General features: G+C 38.5%; 2 protein-coding genes across 2 annotated transcripts in view; one reads left to right on the top strand and one right to left on the bottom strand.

The window, feature by feature from the left end:
• Positions 1-202: 202 nt before the first annotated feature.
• On the bottom strand, positions 203-1,675 carry Ubtfl1 (upstream binding transcription factor like 1). The gene has a single exon (XM_008837747.1). It carries the CDS (start codon positions 1,673-1,675, stop codon positions 431-433), a length of 1,245 nt encoding a protein of 414 aa, XP_008835969.1. The 3' UTR covers positions 203-430.
• Positions 1,676-10,606: 8,931 nt separating this feature from the next.
• The window catches only part of Naalad2 (N-acetylated alpha-linked acidic dipeptidase 2), a 67,817-nt gene continuing 52,425 nt past the window's right edge, over positions 10,607-25,998 (top strand). Inside the window, exons 1-6 of the mRNA XM_008837744.3 lie at positions 10,607-10,782; positions 11,458-11,569; positions 12,587-12,773; positions 15,002-15,103; positions 15,645-15,770; positions 17,886-18,072. Of these exons, the coding sequence (XP_008835966.1) occupies positions 10,698-10,782; positions 11,458-11,569; positions 12,587-12,773; positions 15,002-15,103; positions 15,645-15,770; positions 17,886-18,072 (799 nt within the window). The 5' untranslated portion in view covers positions 10,607-10,697. The remainder of the gene's footprint in view (positions 10,783-11,457; positions 11,570-12,586; positions 12,774-15,001; positions 15,104-15,644; positions 15,771-17,885; positions 18,073-25,998) is intronic.

The following is a 25,998-nucleotide window of genomic DNA, read 5'->3' as shown; positions in this document are numbered from 1 at the left end:
AAACAAAATGATAAGAACATTTACTGTTGAAAAATACTAATTGCCAGGCCTGGTGGCCCACACTTTAATCCCAGCATTGGTAAGCAGAGGCAGGTGGATCTCTGTGTGTTCAAGGCTACATAGTAAGTTCTAGGCCAGCTGGGGCTACAGGGAGACTCTGTCTCAAAAAAGACTAAAAAAAAAAAAAAAAGGTAAAGTGCTTGTTGTGTTCCCTCAGAAGGGTCTCTTCTTCCCAAGCTAGTGGACCTGATGTAAGCAGTATTGGGACAAACTCCCTTCTTCCAAACTGTACTCCTTTGTATTTAGGAAGCAAAGGGAGGATGTAGGAGAGAAAAGCAAGGGAGTGAAAAGGCTCAGAGAGGACAGTTCCCTCCCTCCGCCTTGTGTTTTGCTGGGAGAGTTTGGAAATTCAATTTAGGAAATGAATGGCTCAAATGGAGTCTAAGTCTGAGGAGTCCCCTGAGAGAGATGAATTAGACTCACTATCCTCAGAATCCTCATCACCTTCATCTTCACCCGTTAGGCGGCAGTCTGAGGCATCGCTCCATTCATCCTCTTTCCCATCTTTCATCATATTCTTTCCTGATCCCTGGGAGACACCATAGTGAACCTGAGTAGTCTCTGAGGAATCTGTCCCAGGAGACAGCAGTCTTTGCTCCTTTCCAGGGCGTTCTTGCACTCCCTTGGCTGAGATCCTCAGATCTGTTCGTCTGATCTTGGGGCTTGGGCCTCCTGGTGTGGCCAAGTTCATTCGCTTGCTGCAGGTGGCCTCTGTCTCTCTATATGCAGCGTATTCTTCAGGTGTCAATCTCTTGAGCCAGAGGTCCAGGCTCACCCAGTACTGTTTCTGCAGTTCCTCAGCCTGATTCTTATAACGCTCCTTTACGCTCTGTGGAACCCGCTGCCAGCGTCTGCTAATCTCTACCATGCGCTCCCTCGGGGGCAAATGGTTCAGCTCCTTACTTGACCATGAATCTTGGTGAAATTTGTGATAGCCATTCATAGGCGGTTTCTTGGGTTTTCCCTTAAATGGCACCTTTTGGGGAAATTTACTTTCTGGAGGAGACTTCACATGTTTTTTATTTCCTTGTAATTTCTCAAGGACTTTGGTTTGGTGACTTCTAAGCACCACAGATTTCTTAGAATCTCCAACTAGATCTGGGTGGTCTTCCTTGAATTGAGCCAGTTTTTCCTCAAAGTCCTGTTTCTCCTTCTGGAAGTCCTGAATATATCTCTCCTTGATGTTCTGCGGGAGCTGCTTGTATTTTTCAGACAGGACTTTGGTCAGCTGCAGATTGTTGAGTTCAGGGTATATCTGGCTGTACTGGGCCCGCTGCTCCTTGTAGAAGCGCAGGTAGGCAGTCAGGGGCCTTTTGGGGAAGTCAGGGTGCTTCTTGTATTTTTCACTTTTGCTGAGATGTTTAACATGTTCCTTGGCGTCTAGCACTAATTCTGTCAGTGTGCGGACCTTCCTCAATTTATGAGAAATCTGCAACCACTTTTGCTTGCACATTTCTCCTGAAAAATGTTCAAAAGCTACTTTGTTCCAATTCAGATCTGCCAGGGTTCTTCTGAATCCTCGGAAGTCATTGGCTAGGACGTTATCCTCCATGCCTTGCAGTAACCGCAGAATGTCTCTTTTGGACCAGGGTCCTTGGCTGTGAAGTGATGCCATTCCCAGCATGAATCCAGTGCTGCTGGTTATATCTAAGTTGTGCAAAATACCTCAATGGCAGCTCAAACTTCTTCATACACACACATGTCAGCAGGTAATTTATTTCTGAATTTCTGTCATTTGTATGATCATGTATTTCTGAGGAAATAGAGAAAGAATGTTAATCTTCATCAGATACCACTTTTTTTTTCTTTTTCTTATCTTCGTGTTTTTTTTTTTTTTTTTTTTTTTTTTTTTGATAGGGTCTCCCTGTAGCCCCAGCTGATCTGGAACTCTATATGTAGACCAGGCAAGCCTCAAACTCACAGAGATATGCCTGCCTCTACCTCCCAAGTGCTGGGATTAAAGGCATGTGCCACCACACCTGGCATAATTAATTTACTCTTAACAGTGTAAATGATTTCCCCTTTTGATGTAAAAGTTGTTTGCCCTTTGTGTGCTACAACTGCAGTAGTCAAACTCTCATTTCAGTCTCCTTTTGCCAAATCTTAGCAAACTTTAGGGGTATGAGATGGGATGAAGGGTCTTAATATCATCAAAATACATTGTATGAAATTCTCAAAAGAATATAAAGCATATAAAAAATTAACAAATGAAATAAACACCAGGGCATTCACTGAAGAAGTTTAGATGACAAAAATGCCCAGGGGACAGAATAAAAAGACAATATGGAAAAAAAGGGCAATATGAAAAGTAAAAGACTAAAAGGGAAAGGACTTTCACTCTGCAGTGCCCTGGTGTGGCTGCAGTCCTGATGGAGCCCAAATGTTCATCAGTAAAGAACAGATGAGCTGGAAATAGGAGACAAGACACTAAACTCCCCAGACATGCATCCAACTGTGGCATTCTTCAGGACTCTATGCATGAAAGTGCTTTATGCTGAATCATCTTACATATATTTCAAACTGTAAGTACTCATCAGCATTACATCTACAATTTTGTTTGGCTACTCATTCTACATATTTAAGATTCACTAAAAGTACTGCCTCTTTCATATTTCTACAAAGTATTTGAAACTTAGAACTTGAACACATACAGTAAGAGATCTGATGGCTGTTATTCGATCTCCAATGCTGTCCTCTCTGGTGTAACTTCAGTACGTATTTCAACAGATCACTCCCAATATTCTAATAACTCAGTGATCTATTAAGAGAAAATGTACTCTAAGCCTCACATAAGCCAAATTGCACAAACATTCATAATATCTTAAATCAGTCAGATTTTGTCTAAAGAGAAGCTAAGGGACTTATAACATGGGACTTTCAGAATCAAAGTGCACTAAGAACAGAAAGGGGCCATCAAACTTAAAGACCAAGCAAAAGGAAAAAACCAAAGCCTGAGCTTCAGAATACTTGAGAATACCTATGAGAATTATTTTTAATTATAAAAATGTAAAGCAACAGAGTCATAACATTTAAAAATTCCCTGCAAGAAAGGTTGTTGTAAGTTCAAGACCAGCTGGGTCTACATAATAAACTGATCTTTAACTTTTTAAATTGAATCCATATCAACACTGCCAGGCACAGACTTGCTTTTGCCTCATTAACCCAGTAACACCCAGCAAATTGAAGGGTTTTCATTTTTTTTAAATTTTCCTAGTGCTGAGTATAGAGCACAATGCATACTAGGCAAGTGCTCCGCCAATGAGCTAAATCTCCAGCCCAGGGAGCCTGTTTAGTGTATAATGTCACAAAATGAGTGCATTTTAAAATAATACACTAAAATATTTGTTGAAAAAAATAAATAAAGCTAGCCAGGGGTGGTGGCACAACACCCTTAATTCTGGCACTCAGGAAGCAGAGGACAGGCAGATCTCTGAGATAAGAGGCTGGTCTCCATAGTAAGTTCTAGGCCACCTGGGGCTATAGGGAGACCCTGTCTCAAACAACAACAACAATAATAATGTTATATTTGAAATACAAGATTTTACATCCCCTTTTATTATGGAAGATTTTACACATGCAACATTTTGTGCATTCTATAATGTTAACTAAGTTTAGATCCCATGACAAAAATAGAACTACATAATATCTAGCATTTTCCCTCCATATATTGACAAGTTATATTCACAAGGAATGTAAAGTAAATAGAAAAAACACACAATTTTAAAACAATGATAGATTAAAACTGTGTAGCTCAACAGTAAACAGAAAATAATGGCACGATTTTTATTATCAAAGTTTACTACATTTATTTGGGAAGTCTTGAAATCATAGAAAAAAGTGTGAGTTCATGACTAAGGATTCTACTCACCTTCAGATTCTCTGGGCTCATCAGTGCTTGCAGAAAAGCCCCATTATTACTTCAGTAATAATGAGTCCTCCTGGGGCTCTCTGGACAACAGTTGTTGCTCTCAGAGGTGAGTACAGTGTAACCACTTCAAAGAGCCTCTCAATAAAGATCATTTTGGAGTTCTGAAGCCTTTATATTAGGACCTTCAAAGCCCCACCCTAACTAGGCTTCCTCTGGAAGACCTATTAGCAGGAGACAGTCAACTTTTTAATCTCTTAATCTCTTCACTAGCTGACAGACACTCCCTGAGTGCTGGTTTATCCTTCCTTGGTATTTTCTTGTTGTCAGAGATGAGGCAAGGCTTATCACAGACCCTCCCGTTGCTGAGGAGTTAATCAATTCAAGGTAGCTTATATACATATATCAAAATGTCACAATGAAACTCAATCTTTTTTTAATAATTAATATATACTAATTTAAAAAATTATGACTGTTACTTATTTGGTTGTATTTTGGGACTTAAGATAAATAGCTTGGAACAAAGTTGATCTTTAAGAAGGTCAGAGAACATTGATTGAATCAGTTGTATTTATCACATGTCATTGGACCCACCATGACCCTCTTACTTCTTGTTTCTTATCTTGATCTTTTCAACCATTTTCCATGTAGAAATGAGAGTCTGTTATAACTTCATCATTTTGATCATCTGAAAACATCTTTCAATCATTTGCTGATAGATTGGTCATTTGGCTCTGAGACAAAAAGGACATTTTGCATGATAGGTAAGATTTACTGAAAAGGCCAGCCTTTCTCAGGGTAGTCTGTAATTTAAGCACAGAATTAACACTGAATCTCAACTAATGGTAATGTCATTTAAGGAAATGGGGAAATGATTGTTATGACGACTTGGATAATAGGGATTATCTTTCTCTCTCTTTTTTTTAAATTTTATGTGTATGAGTGTTTTGCCTGCATGTATGTAAGTGTACCCGTGTCGTGCAATGCGGCCGAAGTCAGAAGAGGGCTTCAGATTCCCCTGTAACTGTGGTTAAGGACGGTTTGTAACTGCCATGTGGGTGCTGGGAATCGAACCTGGGTCCTCTGCAAGAGCAGTCAGTGCCTTTAACCACTGAACCATATCTCCAGTCCCAGGGATTATATTTCTATTAAATGAAGTAGAATGTTCTTGGTCAGTCTAGCTGGTCATGAAGAGGACTTGGATTCAGTTCTTAGTACCCACATGGTGGCTAACAACCATCCATAACTCCAGTTCTAGGAGATCTGACATCCTCTTCTGACCTCCAAGGGCATTGCACCACACAAGCGTACTTACACACATGCAGGCAATACACTCATACACATAAAAATAATAAGAATATTTTTTAAAAGGTATTTTAACTCATTGGCATAAAAGTTTGGATTAATTTTAGATTATCCAATAAATGTTTTCAATTACAAAATTATTGAGTACTCTTTCCTTGTGCTTTGCTTTTTTGGGATCCCTGGAAAATACTGTAAAAGAAGGCCAAGGGTTTTTTGTTTGTTTGTTTTTGTGTTTTTTTTTGCCATTTACCATTTAACACCTAAAGACAGGCAGACTGATGATACCATCACCAGAAAAGCATGACACCACAAGGCCTCCATTGAGTTTGTCTGCTTCTTTGTGATGCTAGTGGATGTGGTTGCCTAGTCTACATGTGTTGGTTTTATTTGTATTTCCTTGAGGAAGTTTTCCTATGAGGGAGGTGAAGTTCAAAACTAGATCATGTGGGTTTTGGTGACCACTATTACAAGTCTGAATTTTGTTTTTGAGATTAAAGGAGGTTTTGGAGGATGTAAAGATTAGACCCCAATCTATTCTGATTGTTGCTTTAGAGAGAACATTGCATTAAGTCAAAAATGGACTATTTAAGAAAAGAGTAGGTAGAGGAATGCTGGTGAAGGTGGTAAACAACTATGTTTTTCTTTTAAAGGTTTTAAAAAAGTTATTATTTGTTATTTTTATTTTACGTGTATGCGTGTATTGCCTGCATTTAGGTAAGTGCACCCGTGTTGTGCAATGTCCGCGGAGGATAAACCCTATGTTTTGATTGCAGAACCACTGCCACCTTCTGGAGGTTTGGCTATGAGATGTCAAAGAAAATGGGGAGCAAAGGGCAAAATATGAGGTGAACCAAAAACCTACAAGGCAGGTTTCCTACCACTGGAAGGAAAGGGTAGGAAAGGATCTTGGTGCTCAGTTGGTAGAAAGGATAAAAACAGGAAGCAAAGAGTACAATAAAAGGGAAGCACCTTGGCCAGGCATGGTGGTGCACACCTTTAATCCCAGCACTTGGGAGGCAGAGGCAGGCAGATTTCTGTGCGTTCAAGGCCAGCCTGGTCTACATAGTGAGTTCCAGGCCAGCTGGGGCTACAGGGAGACCCTGTCTTCAAAAGGAATCCCCCCCACCAAAGGGGAAGCACCTGGTAATAGAATGCAAGGAGAACAAAGTGGCAAACCCAGGCTGCCTTTCCCTTTTGACTTCTGTTAGAGAAGCAGCAGGAGGAGGAAATGGCCAGTCAGCTAGTTTTCAGAAGTGGTATCATCAAATGAAAATAGATACCAGAAGAAAAAAGAAATGGAGGGATTGAGTCACAAATGATGCTGAAGGAAAACAGGGCCTGTAGCTGTAAATGAAGTTGAGAATGAGATTTGAAGAAAGACACTAGGATGCCCTGATATTGGCAAAGCAGACGAATGTATATGTTAATGACAAGGGAGGAGTGATGCTGAGCAGGAAAATCTGGCTTAAAGTTTGGAATTATGTAATTTACCAGTATGTAATTTCCAACTAGAAAGTCTGTGTGACAGGAGCCATGAGGCTGTGTCCTCCATCTACATGCCAACTAGGTGGCTGTTTCCTAATTTCTACTTTTATTGTTGAGTAGGGTAATTGTGACATCAGAAGAAGATCATGCAATCATGGTTTCTGCTTTTATTTAAAATTTTTACTTTTTGCTAATCTTGTCTATTTTTATCTCACTTCTCAACTGTCCCACAGGTTTTTGTATATTGATAAGTATACTAATGCTATAACATCTTATTTTATATTTGTAATGTTAATTGGACCTGGAATCTTAATTGGGCTGAACTAGAATGCCTCTCCACGAATCAGTAATTATGAGAGCAAGCATTCACTTTTTAGAAAATGAGCATTGCTGTCCAGATGAGCACACCATGTGGCCTATGGTCATTTCTGTAGTAGTATCACCTTTGGACATCATTAATGGCTTAATGTTTATATATAGAGTACATCTAGGATACATCTTCAAATAAAGCATGGAATTTTTTATATAGCTGCTGGTGAGAATACGGATGTGAAAAATATCTAGTCACTTTATCATCAAACTGGACATTGTTCTTTATTAGCACTTAATTATTATAATGTTTATTAAGGAATATATATATATATATACATACACATTACTTTGTTTGTACATATGCCACATTGGTCTCATTTGTTTGTTTTTCTTTTGTTTTTAAAGTTGGGTCTCTAAGAGCAATTCAATTTGATGAATGGGTTAATGGAAATTTTCTCAATTTAGAGGCTCACTGGATAATAAGTAGATCAAATAGTTCAATTGGTAGATTGGTCTTTTGTTACATGTGCTTTTTGTAAGATGCAAATATGTGCCAAGATGCTAATAATTAGTATTATTAACAGCAGCAGTCTTCTATGATAAGCTTAATGACTAAAAAATTCTGAATGCTTATAGATTCCATATTAATAAAAGGCCAAAGACTTTGGAAACAGCTAATTGGACTTTTTATAATGGATTTTCAAGACTCAGATTGCAGATGCCGCCTAATAGGGCAGCGGCAACATTCATATTGGAGGTAATACTGCTTTTATCTGGAATTTTCTATATTAAATAATTTATTCAGTACTTGCTTTGTCACTCCATCATAGGAGGCCTTGTAAAAGTAAAGGTCATATCATCATAATTTTATATAATATGTGCCATGTTAGAGAGCCTCAATAAATGTTGGTTGAATTAATAATCTAGCTTTAATTTTAGAAGATTAATCAAATTGGCAAACTGGTAAATAATACATTGATTTATTGATTTCTCCTATTAGTCAAACTTTAGGTAGCTTGCAAAATTGAGATAGGAGCAGTAAAAATTAAATTAAAAATAAAATTGAGACAGAGTCTCCTTGTACAGCTCCAGGTTGTACAAAGATCCTCCTGCCTCTGCCTCCAGAGTCCTGGGATTAAAGACATGTGCCACTATGCCCAGCATAAATTTTGAAAATAATTTATAACCTTTATCGTTAGTTTCAATCTCCCCCAAAAATCTTACAAAGAGAATTTTGATGTATCTTTTGATGATGCCAAGAGTCTAGAAATTAACAAATTGTACAATCAATTCTTGAAATGTTTATGTATAAAACAAACAGCATTTGATAGTTTGTACATGGAGGTATTCTTGTCCTATATGTTAGACACTAGTTATTTAAAACAGTATATTGGGGCTGGAGAGATGGCTCAGTGGTTATGAACACTCATTGCTTCTGCAAAGGACCTGGATTCATTTCCCAGTACCCACAAGGCTATTAACAGCTGTCTTCTTCTTTTTTTTTTTCGGCATTTTTGAGACCAGGTCTCCCTGTAGCCCCAGCTGGCCTGGAACTCGCTATGTAGACCAGGCTGGCCTTGAACTCACAGACATCTGCCTGCCTCTGCCTCCCAAGTGCTGGGATTAAAGGTGTGTGCTACCACACCTGGCTTAACAGCTGTCTTTAATAATTCCAGTACTGGGGGATCAGACACTCTCCTGACCTCCACAGGCATTGCACAACATGGGTGTACTTATATGCATGCAGGCAAAAACACTCAGGCTCATGAAATAAAAATAAGTAAATAAATAAACAACAACAACAACAAAACCCCTACGTTCTACCCATGCGTGGTAGCATACACCTTTAATCCCAGCATTTGGGAGGCAGAAGCAGGTGAATCCCTGTGAGATCAAGGCTAGTCTGATTTACATAGTGAATCCAGGCCAGCTGTGGGTACAGGGAGACCCTGTTTCAAAACTCAAAACAAAGCAAACAAGAACCCTATATTCTTTAATTGCATAACAGATAAAATAATTTTGCCTACTCTGTGGGAGTGCTTCTTAAGCTGTTTGATGAATGTAGCTACTTTACTGGCTGTTGTACCTTTTGAATAATTTCATTCTTTTTTTAAAAATTATGTATATGAGTTGTATTTATTTCCTGCATGTAGGTAAGTCCACCTGTGTTGTGCAGTGACTGAGGAGGTTTAGAAGAGGGTGTCAGTCTCCTGGAACTGGAGTTACCCATAGTTGTGGATGCCATGTGGGTTCTGGGAATTGAACCTGGGTCTTCTGCAAAAGCAACCAGTGCTCTTAACTGCTGAGTCATCGCTCTAGCCCCTAGTAATTTCATCCTTATTTCTTATGTATACTGCTGAGTATCTACAGGTGGGGGATTAATTTGGTTATGAAAATATCTTTGGAAAAGTGTCCATCTCTAAAATTGAGAATGCCAGAGACACTGGTTGAGGAATGTCCAAAGGGTCAGTACTGAAGGAACTGAAGTCACTAGGGGTTTTAACAGTCTACAAACATTTAAAAATCATTTCTTGGGCTAGAGATATGACTCAGTTGGTAGAGTGCACAGTTAACACTCAAGAAAACCTGGGTTCAGTTCCCAGCACTGCATAAACAGTGCATGGTGGTACACTCCTCAGGGGGTCAAGGTAGCCTTTGACTACAAACCAAGTTCAAGGCCAATCTATGAGAACCTGTTTCAAAATAAATCGATTATTTCACTAAAGGTATTTACTTCAAAGGTAGCTTTCAAGGATTCTACAAAAGTTCCAAGGGAAAAGCCATTAGGTGTAGCACCCAACAATGATACCCATGAAATACTCAGTGGAAAGTTCCAGCAACTTGTTGGAAGGAAGGAGTCTTACTTGAGACCGTTAGGACTGCACATACTGTGAAGGCTTGGCATAACCCAGAGGTGCCTTCATCTTAAAAATAAAAAAAAATGCATGCATTCAGGAATTTTGATTCGACTACAAATATGTTTCTGGTTAGGGGTGAAAAGTAATTATAAATTGTGAGAGTTTTCCTCTTAGGTGAAATGGATACAGGAATTCTATTAGCAATAATACTTTTAAAGAGAAATGCATTATAAGTTCAACAGAAGGACGAGGACAGGAATGACATTTAAGACTTTACTGCTAATAATAGCGCAAAGCCCTTTCAATGGTGAATTTTATTAATTTGAATCTATAATATTCCAGTGACAATGATAAAACTTGGAGCCCTGCCCAGGTAATGTGTTGGGGGGAGGGGCATAAAGTCTCAAGTCCCTGGGACTTGGTGTTGATAGGCTGCACCTGACACACTATTCTTTAGGGGTGACCAGGTGGCAATTGGGACAGAGAATCTGGAAGCAGAGTGAGGAGCTCTTCAGTGTGCTTTGCAGTTGAAATTCCTTAATTTTTACAATACAGCTGAGAAAGGGCTGCAGTTGGTCTTCGGGAAACAATCAGGCCTCTTTGTAGCAGCTGCCGTCTGCTGCCTGGCCCTGGGCCAGCAGGGCAGGCCAGAAGACGCCAGCTCCCAGAAGGGCTTTCAGTCTTCTCCCCTCAGTTTGCCTACAGCTCCGGACTTCAGGGAGCCTGCGAAGTTCCTGTGCTCATCCTCCTTCTCCATCTGCAGCCCCGAGGCCTGTGGCTGCAGCCTCCGACGCCACCGGACCCAGGACAGCATGGCAAGGCCCAGGCACCTCAGGGGCTTGGGCATGTGTGTGGCAGCAGCACTTCTGGCATCCTTCCTAGCGGGTTTCATCATGGGTAAGTGTGAAAGGGCAGGCTTGCTTGCTGCCCGGGCCTGCTTGCCCCTTGGGCCTGCTTGCCGCCCAGGTCTGTTTGCCACTGGGGCCTACTTGCCGCCCAGGAGAGAGAGGGGAAGTCCACTGGCTGTGCTTCTACAGCAAAACCAGAGACCAAATGCATTTGTGGCCAAAATTCAAATTTATTAAATATCCATTGAATATAGACTACTGCCAGTGGCTGCTGAAAAGACAACTTAGAGCGGTCACTATTTAAGAGGATAAAAAAAGATGATTAAAATTCCAAATAATATTGAGTTGAAACTGTTTTACATGGATATTTTTTGAGACATTCCTTTTGGTCAGGGACTGCTTTAAATAGATTCTAGGGGTGAACCAAAAAGAATGCATAGATCATGTGAGACATGAATGTGCACTTCTTGTAAAACTTGTGCTAACCAACTGAAAGTCATATTATGCATGAACACTTAAAGGTTTTCTACCTTTAGTATATATTTTTTTAAAGCTCACAATAATTTATTTGTTAGGTATTGGCCTGATTTTTTTGCTGTCTAATTTAATAGAAGCAATCATGTGTACATGTATCTGTATGTCAATATGCATTTGTGTATCTCTGTGGTATGTGTGTGTGTGTGTGTGTGTGTGTGTGTGTGTGTGTCTGCAATTTTTCCCCCAGGCTGGTTTATTAAGCCTTTCAAAGAAAAAACCACTTCAGCTCGCTATCATCAAAGTATGCAGTGGAAACTCTTATCTGAAATGAAAGCTGAAAACATTAGATCATTTCTTCGGTAAGTTTGTTTTGCATTTTTAGCCTAAAAATAATGTTTATTGCATAAAGAAATGTATTAAAACTTGAATAATCCTTATTTACTTATTAATATTTTTGAGACAGAGCTCCTTGTAGCCCCAGCTGGTCTAGAACTCACTATGTAGATTAGGCTTGCCTGGGTTTTACAGAAATATATGTCTCTCCCTCTGGAGTGCTGGGACAGTACCAAGCCTGACAATTATTTTTTAAATGTGAAATAATATATTATTCAATGTGAAAGTGCTGGTATTAATCTTTTAATGAAAATTTGTCTTTACAGTCAAATTTACCTCTAGTGGTCCTGAAAACTAATTTATAAAAATATATATATATTGTTCTCTGCTGATGTAAGTAGGAAAGCTGAGAAACTTTTAACATATTACTCACCTAAAGCAAAATAATTCTCACTAATAACTATATCTGTGAGATTATTTAAATGCTGCATTTCATTTACATAGATAATCAAGAGAACATTACTCAAAGTATTTCATCTGACCTGTGCATCTTAGGTCACAGTTAAGTTTAGCATTAGAGAATGTGAAAATGCACAGACCTTAATCTCAATGAAATAGACTCACCACTACATATGTGTCAGAACTGATGGGAGTATCCAAACACATGCAGACCTGCCTGACTGATCCCTAACAAACATTAAGACTTCTTTCCTCAGAAAGCTCTCTGCTACTCATAAGCAGCAGGGTTCATCATTGCTACAGAGGTGTGTCATTCTTCAGGGAATCCTCTCTATCTGGTCTTCTGCTGTTAAAATTACCATAGAACACATTCTTTCCTGAAAGGGGATAATATAAAAATTGCAGTGGCACATAATTAGTTTAAATTGGCATATGTAGAAATTAGTATTATCTAACTGGAATTTTTATTTCTGATATGTGATTGATACTTTACTGCTTAAAAGATGAGCAATGTATCTAAAAATTCTCAGGAACATCATTTGGATGTACTCTTTTAATTCCCATGTTTATTCTTCTTATTTTAGTTCCTTTACAAAACTTCCCCATCTGGCAGGAACAGAACAAAATTTATTGCTTGCCAAGAAAATCCAAACACAGTGGAAGAAATTTGGACTAGATTCATCTAACTTGGTTTATTATGATGTTCTCTTATCTTACCCAAATGAGACAAATGCAAACTATGTATCAGTTGTGGATCAACATGGAGTTGAGGTGATTTAGAATTATTGGGATTTTTCATATTTTGTTTTTTATTCATTTTAATTTATTTTTATTTGTGTATGAGTGTTTTTCCTGCATGTATATAAGTACACTCATGTTGTGCAATGCCTGTGAGGCCAGAAGAGGAAGTTGGATCCCCTGTAATGAGTTACAGAAGGCTGTTAGCTTTCATGAGGGTGCTGGGATTCAATCCAGGTCTTCTGCAAGAGCAGCTAGTGCTCTTAACCATGGAGGCATCTCTCCAGCCCCCTTTTCATATTTTGTAATCTCTGTCTTTTTGTTGGTTTGTTTTTGAGACAGGTTGTCACTTTGTAGCTCTAACTGACCTGGAACTTGCTATGTAAACCAGATTGGTCTCAAACTTGTGGCAGTCCTCTTACCTTGTTCTCCTGAGTACTGGGTTTACAGACATGTCCCATCATGCCCAGCTCATCCCTTGCATTTTGTTTCTTTATGGATTGGAATGTAGAGTTAAGTAATAATGGAAATTTGTGTGCATACAACTTACATATTTAAGAAAAGTTAATACATTGAAAACTCTTCAGTTTCCATTTGTGCTAGGCTTGCTACTAGGTCCTCTGGCAAGAATAAAGGTTCAGACATAGTTCCTTTGCTTAAGTTAGGGGAGGCAGAAAGAGGGATATATCATTTAAAATCAGTAGGATATGTTCTATGAATAGGGAATTAACACTTTTATCTATACAAGAACTGGTCATTCAGCATGGACTAGCAGTTAGAGGACTCTTCCTGAAAGAGTGTATATCAGGAAAGTGAATAAGGTCTAATCACATGAAAAAACAAAGCAAGAGAGCTCTAGGCAGAGGAAAACACTGGAAAGGTTTTAAGGCATATAATAGCTCAATATTATTTGTTTAATCTAAAGATTTTATGCATTTCAAGAATGTGAAAAGCAAACTGGGCCATAGAAAGGGATAAAATAAGAGATAGACTCTGGAGATAGAGCACAGAAAGGCTTCCATTCTATTTTATGGAGGTCAGACTTCAACTTCAGTGCATGAGTCCCTCTGACACATCTTAGGTAAGGGAAGTATGTGACTGCGAAGGTATTTTTGGCAGACTGGGCACTCTATGCATGGTCTAGGAAAGGAATTAAAATTACAACCTAAAGCCAAATTTGAAGGCAAAGATGAAGCCCTGAATTAGGGCATTAGAATCAAGACAAGAATGAAGTTTAAAAATAGTTAGGATGTTAGTGACATATGATTTATGACTGAAGCAATGAAGAGGGATGTGTTCAAGATGACTCCCCACTCTAGACTGCCTGGTATAGGTGGCTTAGTGAGGCTCTTCACAGGTAGGAGATGCAGAACAAGAAGCAAGTTTGGGGTGGTAGAAGATAAAAGCAGTTTTTAACATGCTAAGTTTGAATATCAAAGCTAAATAACCACAAGGCTCTTAAATATATATGAAAAGCTGAGTACCAGGAGCATATTAGCTGTTAGCCCAATTTTGATAGTAAGTGAAATCTCACAAGGAGGGAATATAAAATTAGGAAAGAACTGGTACAGGATAGAATATGGGAAGCATTTAAATGAAGGTGAAAGAAAAGGGTCCTGCAAGAGAAGTTGAAAAGGCAAAAGAAGGAATCACAAAAGTACTACCTTAGCAGGGCTGGAGAGATGGCTCAGCGGTTAAGAACACTGATAGTTCTTGCAGAAGACCCGGGTTCAAATTCCAGCACCCACATGAGAGCTAACAACTGTCCATAACTCCAGTTCCAGGGGATCCGGCAGCCTCTTCTGTCCTCCGTGGGCATTGCATGATACTTACATGCAGTCATAACACTCATACACATAAAATAAAAATAATAAATAAATTTTTTAAAAAAGCACTACCTTTGCTAGTATCTCTGTTTGTTTTACTTGCTTTTAACAGTGCTGGGGATGGAATCTAGCATGCTAGACAAGCACCATACTACTGAGCTGCAGTCTCAGTTTTAGAATGTCAAATTTGAAAATCTGTTTCTACACTTTACAAGAGAACATTTAATTACCTAGGATGGTATACATTAATAAAAATTTATATTATTTTGAAGACAATATAAAACTTACTTGTTGCCAGTGGAATTTATCTTTTTAATTATAAAACCTTCTTTGAGGATGTGCAATCTTAAGTAAAACTCAGGAGATAAGATGGACCATACCTTAATAATGATTTGGAATTATTTCTGTAACTTGACATGTTTGAATTCTTGCTAGATTTTTAAAACATCATACCTTGAACCACCGCCAGATGGATATGACAATGTTACAAATATCGTGCCACCATACAATGCTTTCTCAGCCCACGGCATGCCAGAGGTAAAACTAGACACATTTTTTAAAAATTTGAGTCTTTACACCTTTCTTTGTTATGTGAAATCCTGTATAGAGCAATAAAACTAAGAGAAATTCACATAATACCATACATTTTCATTAATCATTTGATGATCAGTACTATGAACAGTCTCAAAAATTAAAATGATTTTTAATAATAGAAAAGGCCACAATGAAAAAAGAAATTAAAATAAATAAATTCTTTGTAAGGAGATCCTAATTAAGCAGATGCCTCTGCAAAACAGCAAAGAAATGTCTGCACATGCTTTCAATTCAGTGAGGGCAACGGATACTTTCATAAACTTTTCCCATTGTTTATAATGTGATTTTTAGAGTACATTTATAGATCTGTTTTTCTAGTTCATACCACAGATGTGCTAAACCAATGCTGTTGTTGGAAATTAAGCATGGCTTAGATTGTTAAAATAACATTTACTCTGGTTTCGGCTGATATTTTTGTGGACCAAACTTATTTTAAAATTTTTCTTTAATGTAGCAGCACATATAATTGTTCCCATTTCCCCAGGGAGAGCTTGTATATGTAAACTATGCTCGTACTGAAGACTTCTTCAAACTAGAAAGAAAGATGCGCATCAACTGCACTGGAAAGATCGTTATTGCAAGATATGGGAAGATATTCAGAGGAAATAAAGTAGGTTGTTTTTTTCCAGAATGAAGGGGAGAGGTTGGTGCCCACAAATGTAAATGGTCAATTCAATTTACTCTCTCAAATTGCTTATAATTTCTTTTACCTGTTCTCCTTGGGTACACAAAAGACTTAATTTTTATATGACCTTATATATGTATATATGTAGAAAGGATATTATTTTATTATAAAAGTAAAATTGCTTTGTAAAATCAATGGGAGGAAATGTATATAAAATAAAAGGAAAAATTTCCTCTGCCTTACCTGACTTAATTTCCCAGGCATAATGAATCTTAGTCATCCCTTCCAGACTTCATTCTTTTTTTAAAAAAATATTTTATTTATTATTTTTATTTTATGTGTATGAGTGTATTGCCTGCATGTATGTGAGTGCACCCATGTCATGCAATGCTGCAGAGGTCAGAAGAGGGCTTCAGATTCCCCTGGAACTGGAGTTAAGGACGGTTCATAGCTGCCATGTGGGTGCTGGGAATTGAACCCGGGTCCTCTGCAAGAGCAGTCAGTGCTCTTAACCACTGAGTCATCTCTCTAGCCCCCAGACTTAATTCTTTGAAATATGAATATATTTATATGTACACTTTCCATATCCACATATACTTCTTAACAAGGAGATCATCAAACACTGTGTTATACATAACTGTGTTTTCACTCAGCTACAGTTTCTGGATAGTCTTCCATGTCAGCATACTGAGAGTTGTGTAATGTAGTAGCAGTTAAGGGGCTAGGACCTTAGATCTATACACCTGGGTCAGGTCTAGTCTGAGCACTGATTCTCTACATCCTTCACTGTCACTCACCCTCTCTGTGTCAGTGTCCTCATGAATAAAGGAGGAATATTAATAGTTCTACTCTTGTAGGGTCTTTATCAGGAGTAACATCTTTATGTTGTAAAGTACTTAAGTGGAAGAATAATGCTTGTAATTTCTGTGTAACTACTTATTAAACACCTCAGTAATTTAAATGGAGGCATAATATTTTTCAGAACTGATAAACTGTTTAATCATTCCCCTGTTGATGGATGCTTTGTTTAGTTGGGTTTCAGTGTATTACCACTATGAATCATTTCATTGTGAATATTCTATATATACTTCAAATATTTGCATAAAAATTTGTAGTATAGATTCATTAAAATGGAGTGGATGGATCATCATGTATATTCTTTCAGAATTCTGATGGAAAATAATCATATTGCCTTTCCAGAAAGGTGATATATTGACAGAACTGAGTGGTTTCTTAATATTGGAGTACATCTGAGTGAGCCAAGATTGAAAGCTACCCATCTTTTGTTATAATATTTCTGGTAATGGAAAACTTTAGTTATCTCACAGCATAGATTTTTCTATTCTTAGCCAATTCGGATTGTTAGATGTTTGTAAAGTCACTTCTCATAACAGATTGTGACTGTTGTACCTAAAATTATAAATCTGTTTAATATATTTGTATAGTGCTTTCTCTGAGTTTAGTAGACAGATACTAGAAAGATACTAACAAGTACTAACCCTAATGATAACCTTAGTCTTAACCCCAACCCTCAGTTTAGTAGAGGAGACAGATACTAGATACTAATAGACACTAACCCTAACACTAACCCTCACCCTTAAACCTATAATCAGTGCTTGGACTAGACCTGACCCAAGTGTATAGAATCTTAAACCTAACTCTAACGCCAGCTCTGTTTAGTAAGGGAGATAGATGCTAGATACTAACAGATATTAATCCTAACCCTAACTATAACCATAGCCCTCAATTTAGTAGAGGAGCCAGACACTAGAAAAATGTTTTGTTGGACTATGAATTATTATAGACTATTATAATAGAAACACATAGAAAAAGTGCAAAGAATAAGGGAGACTGTAATTTTGCAGCTTTGGGAATGATAGGAACATTTTGTAAAAGAGATGATAATGTATTTAGGATTTGGTATGATAAATGAGCATTTTAATTTACCAAAGGAAAAATTAGTTAGAAAGCAAAGATAATTAAATATATAATGACATCATTAAAAGCAGAATCTGAATTCCCTTACATCATTAAACTAATTTTCATAGGAGTAAACCACTCATTTGCATTCCTGCATTATTTAACATATTGCTCTTGCAGGTTAAAAATGCCATGCTAGCTGGAGCCACGGGAATAATCTTGTACTCGGATCCAGCTGACTACTTTGCCCCTGAAGTACAGCCATATCCCAAAGGATGGAATCTTCCTGGAACTGTTGCCCAGAGAGGAAATGTGTTAAATCTGAATGGGGCAGGTGACCCACTCACTCCAGGCTATCCAGCTAAAGGTAACAGACAAGCCTGTTAGTTGATCAGTTTTGCAAAATACTCTTTGCTCTTCTAGATGCATAAAAACAAGGATCAATAGAATCACATTAAAATTAAAATTGTATGCCATTGGGTCTTTTTTGAGCTTGCCTGCTTGGGAATTAAAATCATTTCCCTTGTACTATTTTGATTTTAAACTTCTACAGCTACGAACATGTGAAGGGCTCATTCAACTGTCTACCCTGCCTTTAACAGAGTAGACACTCAAAACACTAATATTCATACTCTAATGAATTCTCTTTAGTCAAATTTCCATTTTTAACAAATCAATGAAGATTTTTGTTTGCTTGTTTGCTTGGTTGGTTGTTTTTTGTTGTTTTTGTTTTTGAATACAAACCATTTTATTTTTTGAGACAGGGTCTTCCTGTAGCTTCAGCTGGCCTGGAGCTTGAGCAGGTTCTCCTTGATCTCACAGAGATCTGCCTGCCTCTGCCTGGGATTAAACGTATATGCCACCATGCCTGGCTTGAGTTTTTAAATAGTTATTTTAAATGTAAATTTTTGACATATACTGAAACTGTCTCCACAATCAAGACAATGTCATAACCATTAATTACCTCCTCCAACATTTCCTCTCACTTCCTTGGAATACCTTTCTCCCAATTCTTCTTCCTCAGTACCAATGTCTAGGCAACCGAAAAGTGACTAATACAGTAATTGGTACCAGGAGTGGAGTGTTGGCTGTTAAGAACCTGACCATGTTGGATTTTGGAAGAATATGGAAGATTTTGAAAGTTTGGGTTGGAAAAGCAGTTGATTGCTGTAAGCAGAGTTTAACAGGGTTTTCTAGTAGGCACCTGGAAGAAAGTAGTTCCTGAGAACAGTGTAGTTCCAGAGGGAAATAAGTACTTAAGCAGCAATTGGGATATTTTGGCAAAGAGTCTTGCTGGAGTCTGCCCACTTGCCCCAAAAGCTTGCCTGAAGCTAAGTTGAAAAGCAATAGACTAATTTCTTTGGTGGAAGAAATTTCAAGACAGCCTAACATAGAAATGGTGACATGGCTATTAATCGTGAATATTATGTAGATGTACAGTGAAAAAGAGCAAATGGAGTAGAAAGAAATATAGACTATACAGTTTAGATTGAAAAAGAGGACTAGGAAGATAAATGTTGGAGCTGGGAGCATGTGTAGGAGAGGATCCCTTTGAGAAGGAGATTAAGTGATTAAGGAGAGGCCTAGAGATTTGCACTTAAACAATGGAGAGAGTGCCTCCAGGGCAAAACCACACCCAGCTAAGCCTCCAACTTTTGAAAGGAAAATGCAGGGAACATTGAAGAAAAAAACTTCTAAAATGGATAAAGCAGGCTGGGGTCCATCCCAAACTTTCAGTAAAACTTGACATTGTCATTCACCTGGTGCTGATTTAGAGGCATGAAAGATGGAAGAGTGAAGGGGTCATCAGTTCTTCTGTGATTTCAGAGCACCACAGAGGCCAGGAAACATGCAGCAGGGGTTACCCTGCATAAAGAAGGCCCTGATAGGCCATTGTGTGAAGCTGTGAAGGTGAAATCTGGTTGGCAATGGAGACACCAAGAGGACATTGATGATGTCAGAGATGTGAGGCATCTGCCAAGAAGACCTACATACAGGGAGTGGGACTGGCCTAAGAGAGAGATATATGTTGCACACAGCAAATCTGGAGAGGCTGAGCCATCTAAGCCCTTTGGAAGTAAAGTCCCAGGAGTTGGATGTGGAGTGAATGGATTTGGTGTTTGCCCTGCTTGTTTTGGTCCTGTATTTCCTCACAATGCCTCTATTCCTCCCTTTTGGAATGGTAGTGTGTATTGGGTTCCACTGCATGTTGGGAGTATGTAATTTGTCTTTTGACTTTACAGGGGCTTACAGTTAAGTGATTTCCCTGAGTCTCAGAAGAGACTTTAGACTGTGGACTTTTGAATAGTATTGAGACTGGTGAAGACTATGGAGACTTTTAAGGTTGGACTAAATGCACTTTTTGTTTTATATGGTCATGAGCCTATGGGGGCCAGGGAGTGGCATGCAGTGGTTTGAATGAGAATGTCCTCCATAGGCTCCAAATATTTGGACATTTTGTTCCCTGTTGGTGCTGCTGTTTTGGGAGGTCTTAGAAAGTGTGGCTATGCTGGAGGAAGCATGTCATTGGGGATGGGCTCAAGACTTTTTAAACCTTGCCAGATCTCGAGCCACTCTTGTTTCTTGTGCTTGCTTGAAGATATGTGAGGTTAGCTTCTGCTCCAACTTGTCACTTCTGCCACCATGGTTCCTGCCATGATGGACTCTTGCCCTTTGGAACTGTAAGCTTAAATAAACTCTTCCTTCTATAAGTTGCTTTGGTCAGTGTTTATATCACAGGAACAGAAAAGTGATTAATACAGACTCTATTTCCATATGGTCTTGCACCTCTTCCCCTGGCTCTTACAACCTTTCTGCCCCCTCTTCCACAATGGTCCCTGAATTCTGAGTGGGTGACTTTTAAAATAGAAGTCCTGTCCAAGGACCCACACTCTGTAGACTCTTATTCTCTATGTTTTGGACATTTGTGGCCTTTTGTGTTCTTCCCCTCTGTTGCATGAGGGAGCTTCATTGATGAGAATTGAGAGATGCCTTAGTATTTTCTCTACCCCTTATTCCACTATGTTATGTGATCCTTAGATGTAGAAGTTCCATTGTAATGTGTCACTTAGAGTTGGGCATTTCACAGGCACGTAGTCTCTGTGTTTGACCAGTTGTGGAACTCTGAATAGTCTCTGTCTATTACAAAAGTAGCTGCTTTGATAAGTGGTGACTGGCATACTTGTCTGTAAACATAGAGATCCATATTAAACACATAGTAAGAAATTACATTTGTCTAGGAATGTGACAGCTTTGGTGTTTTCTGTAAGATCCATGACCTCTCTATGTCTATTTGGCTGTGTTTACAGTACCACACATGAGTTTCCTTCCATTGAATGGGCTTTAAGTCCAATTAGGTAGCCGTTGATTACCCCCAAGATAAAAGTGCTACTACTATTGCTGTTCAGTCACTGTTGTGGATATTATGCCCTAAGGTTGGATCACTAATTGACATTCTCTTTTAGCAGTTTGCATAGTACTCTCCAAAACTATGAGAGCTAACATTCAGGAAGGTGACTTCCAGGTCAGTTCCAGCTCCATTGCTCCAAATCCTGTGTCTGAGCCATGTCCTGTCTTCAGCAATAGGGTCTTACCTTCAAGTTCTTGGAGGCAATTGAGGGCTGTGGCAATAGCCTGTGTAATTTTGGGAGTCTTTTGGACTAACCTGGCCAACAACTCAAAGGAAGGTTTATCCTCTCTGACACTGTTTCTTGTTATATAGCCTTCAGCTGTACACATGGATTCATGTAGAGATATACTGTGTATCATTTTCCAGTAGATTTTTGAATACATTTCCCTCTGACTTTACCCAACAGCTAAGCATCATTTATGTCTCCTCTTTTCCTGTCTAACCCTCCATCTTCCCTCCCCAGTTAAAGTGCCTCCATTTCCCCATTTCACCCTTGTTAATGCCTGTCTCCTATGGTTCCTCCTCTCTTGAGTGTTTTCTTCACCTTTACCCCCATAGTTCCTTGTATAACCCTCCCTCTCCCCTTCCCATTTAAATATCTCCATTGTGTACATTCCCTCCTTGGTAACACCTGTCCCCTATTCTCTCTCAGGCTCCTTCTTTGCCTTTACCGTCCATTTCCCCATTTCACCCTTGTTAATGCCTGTCTCCTATGGTTCCTCCTCTCTTGAGTGTTTTCTTCACCTTTACCCCCATAGTTCCTTGTATAACCCTCCCTCTCCCCTTCCCATTTAAATATCTCCATTGTGTACATTCCCTCCTTGGTAACACCTGTCCCCTATTCTCTCTCAGGCTCCTTCTTTGCCTTTACCGCCATGCTTCCTTGCCATATTCCTGGCTCCTGCAATTATATAAATATTCACTTATCAGGGTTTGGTTCTAGGGTCCACATATGAGGGAGAACATATGTCGATTTTTTTTCTGAGTCTGTATTACTTCACTTAGTATAACAGTTTCTAGTTCCATCCATTTATCTGGAAATTTCATGATTTTGTCTTTCTTTACCACTGAGTAGAACTCCATTCTGTAAATGTACATTTTCATTATCCATTTGTCCATTGAGGGACACTTAGGTTGCTTCCATCTCTTAGCTATTATGAAAAGAACAGCAACAAACATGGATGTACAAGTATCTTTGCAGTAGGATGAGTCCTTTGAATATATGCCAAGGAGTGGTATAACTGGATCATATGGTAGGTTCATTTTTAGTTTTTTAAGAGTTCTCCACAGTGCTTTCCATAGTGGTTGCATGAGTTTGCAATCCCACTGGAAGTCAATCAGTGTTCCCCTTTCCCCATATCCATTTGTTCTCTTGAGCTTAGCCAGCCTGACTGGGGTAAGATGAAATGATTCTAAATTGCATTTCCCTAATTAGTAAGGATGTTGAAGACTTTTCAAGGTGTTTCTTAGCCATCTTTATTTCTTCTTTTGAGAACTCTTTGTTCAGATCCGTAGCCTATCTTTTAGTTGGGTCATTTGTTTTCTTGATTTTTTTTTTTTTGAGTTCTTTACATATTCTGGATGTTAAACCTCTGTCAGATGTGTGACTGGTGAAGATTTTCTCTGTGGGTTTTCTCTTCACTTCCTTGGTTGTTTGGTTGTTTTGCTGTAAAATGTGTACAGACACATTTTAGTTTAATGAGGTCCCAATTGTTGATTGTTGACCTTAGTTCCTGAGCAACTGATGTCTAATTTAGAAAATCCTTTCCTACACCTATATCTTGTAAGGTACCACTGCCTATATTCTAACAGTTTCAGAGTTTTGGCTTCACATTGAAGTATTTGATAGTTGAGTTTTGTGCAAGGTGAAAGATAAGGGTCTAGTTTCATTTTTCTACAGGTGGAGATCCATTTGCCAGCAACAGTTGATGAAGATGCTGTCTTTCCTCCATGTGTTTTTGGCACCTTTGTCACACATCAAGTGGCTGAAATTGCATGTACTCATGTTTAGATCTTCAATTATGTTCCATTGATATGTCTGTTTTTGTGCCAGTACCATGCTGTTTTTATGATTGTAGCTCTGTAATATAGTTTGAGATATGGTATGGTAATCTCACAGAATTGCTTTTTGTGTTCAGGATTGCTTTGGCTATCTAGGGTCTTTCATGAATCTATATGAATTTTAGGATTTTATTTTCTAATTCAGTGAAGAATGTCATGGGAATTTTGATTGGGATTGCAGTGAATCTGTAGATTGCTTTGATAGGATGGTCATTTTAACAATATTAATTCTTCCAATCCATGAAAATGGGAGGTCCTCCCATCTCCTGGTGTCTTCTTTTATTTCTTTCTTTAATGGTTTAAATTTTTCATTGAAGAGATTTTTAATGTCTTTGGTCAAGTTTATTCCTAGATATTTTTTTGAGGCTGTTGTGAATGGGAAGGTTTCCATGTACTCTTTCTCTGATTGTTTGTTATTGGTATATAGAAAGGCTACTGATTTTCAGATTGATTTTTTTGTATTCTGACACTTTGCTGAAAGAGTTACTAATTTCCAGGAGTTCTCTGTTGGAATTTTTGGGATCTCAGGTATAATATCATATCATCTGTAAATAAGGATAATTTGATATCCTCTTTTCCAATAAGTACTCCTTTAATTTATTTCTCTTGTCTTATTGTTCCAGCAAGAGTTTCAAACACTATATTAAAAAGGAGTGGAGATAGTGGACAGCCTTGCCCAGTTATTGATTTTAATGGGAATACTTCAGGTTTTTGTTCATTTAGAATGATGTTGGTCATGGGTTTGTTGTATATAGCTTTAATTATGTTGAATTATGTTCCCTCCAGTCTTCCTCTGTTTCTGTCTTTTTGAATACTTTTTTTTGCATTTTTTAATTTATTGTGAGTGCACATGGCTATGTGCCAAAGAACAACACTTAGGAGTTGGTTCTTTATTTATTTTTTATTTAATATATATTTTCAATTTTTTAGAAGAAGCATTTCATTACAGCTTCTCAGTAGCAAGTAGCAATTTCCAGAGCAAAGATACATCTCTTTCAAAAGTGGCTATAAAATTTTTAGGTTCACAGTTGAATTAATTCAGTTCTACAATATTGAACTCAGTATAAACCCTGTAAGACATAAAATTGAATGAGTTTTTAACCTTTAGAAGAGGTCTCTATTTCATTTTAAAATATACTGTTTCTTACAGAAATACACATTGTTTTTCCTAATAACACTTAGGTGTTGGCGCATGCATGGCTAATCTGTATGTGTCTGATTATTACTAGTCATGGTCAGTTGCACTCGAATCCTTGGCACCTGTGTATGGATATAAAGTCATTGGGTAGATTTCATTGGTAATGTTTATCACCTCTACTACTTTATATGACATGCATTTTTATGTTTCCTCCTCAATTATAACTCATTTTTAAAAATTTGTTGATTTTGTATGTGTGTGTATCACACAGAACAGCCCAGACAATCTTATTCATCTATATACCCACTTCCCAGATGGAACCCTCCCATAGCCCTCTCCCCCACCTAGAGCCCTTTTACTCTGTCTTCCCTGCTACTGTCCACTGTGGTGTCGGCACCCCCAGCCTTTCTCCAGTACTTGTCCATCCGGTGAAACTAGTCAGCCTATCTAGAGGTCTTTGTTTTAGGAAGGTCAGATGTTCCTCTTCTAGCAGCAATCAGTTGTCATTATGCCTTTAGATAAGATTGGGGTCTGTTGTTCATTTTCCCAGTTTTATGCTGGGTTACTATCTTGGGCCACCCTAGCCAACAACTCAAAAGAAGTTATCTCCTATCTGGCATTGTTTCTTGTTATGTAGCCTTTAGCTATGCATATGGACTCTTGAGAAATTATATTGGCTTCTTTAATCATTGGTTATACTTTCCTTTTGGGTGTTTAAGGCCATACAGTTGGCTCAGATAAACCAATTTATTTTTCTCTTAAGGCCGTTTGAGGATCTGTTCCTCAGGGGTCACATGGGCTTGGGAGGAGCCCCTGGATCCTTCCTTTTACCAGTTGTGCCTATGTGAATAAAAGTCAAAGGTCCTGCTCGACCATGGCTGGCTTTGCTTGGAAGCATGTAGGAAATGATTCCTTCTTCTTTGTAGACTGGACACTGGTTCAAGTTCATCCTGTGGGGTATCCACGGCCCCCTTGATCAAGAGGACAGGTGACTCACCACAGTTACAGGACATTTTGAGAGATGCTCATAGTCCCCTGGAACTAGTCGACCCAGGAGGGCAAGGATCAAAAACTGTCCTTTATGTCCCTCTGACCAAATTATTATAGGCCTCAAAGTATGTCTGTTAAATATCCAAGAAGGTTAGTTCCACAAGTCTGGTACTTTTAATTACCATGCGCCATGTAGAAAAAGCTTGGGCAAAGACCAATTGTTCTCAGATAAACCATGACCAGACATATTTCTTGATCTGCTATGTATAATTTATCAGTAGGTTGTTGGACTAATATGGTTCCCTCTGGTTTTTAAAACTAGCTAGGCATTATTTATCTCTCACATTGTCTAACCCATTCATCATGGTTTCCCCAATTAAGGTGCCCCAATTTTTCCCATTTCTCCCTTACTAATACCCTTCTCCTATGGTCCTACCTCGCTTGAGCTCCTTCTTTCCCTTTATCCCCTAGGTTCCTTGTATACCCTTCCCTCCCCCCTCCCTTAAACTAACCCAATTTTTATCCCTATCTCCCTTATTAAGGCCTGTTTCCTACTGTTCTTCTCTTTCAGGTTCTTTCTTTTCTTTTACCTCCCTGGTTTGTTTTCATTATCCTGGTTCATTTAGTTATGTCTGGATACATAATCACTTATCAGGATTTGGTGCTAGGATCCACATCCAGTCTGTGTTACTTCA

The sequence above is a fragment of the Nannospalax galili genome, unplaced genomic scaffold (genome assembly GCF_000622305.1).
Source record: "Nannospalax galili isolate Female #2095 unplaced genomic scaffold, S.galili_v1.0 scaffold418, whole genome shotgun sequence".
Classification (NCBI taxonomy): domain Eukaryota; kingdom Metazoa; phylum Chordata; class Mammalia; order Rodentia; family Spalacidae; genus Nannospalax; species Nannospalax galili.
This window is presented reverse-complemented; position numbering and strand designations above follow the sequence as displayed.

Excerpts from the sequence above, each read along its gene's own strand:
- Ubtfl1 (XM_008837747.1), bottom strand. The coding sequence starts at position 1,675 with ATGGCATCACTTCACAGCCAAGGACCCTGGTCCAAAAGAGACATTCTG.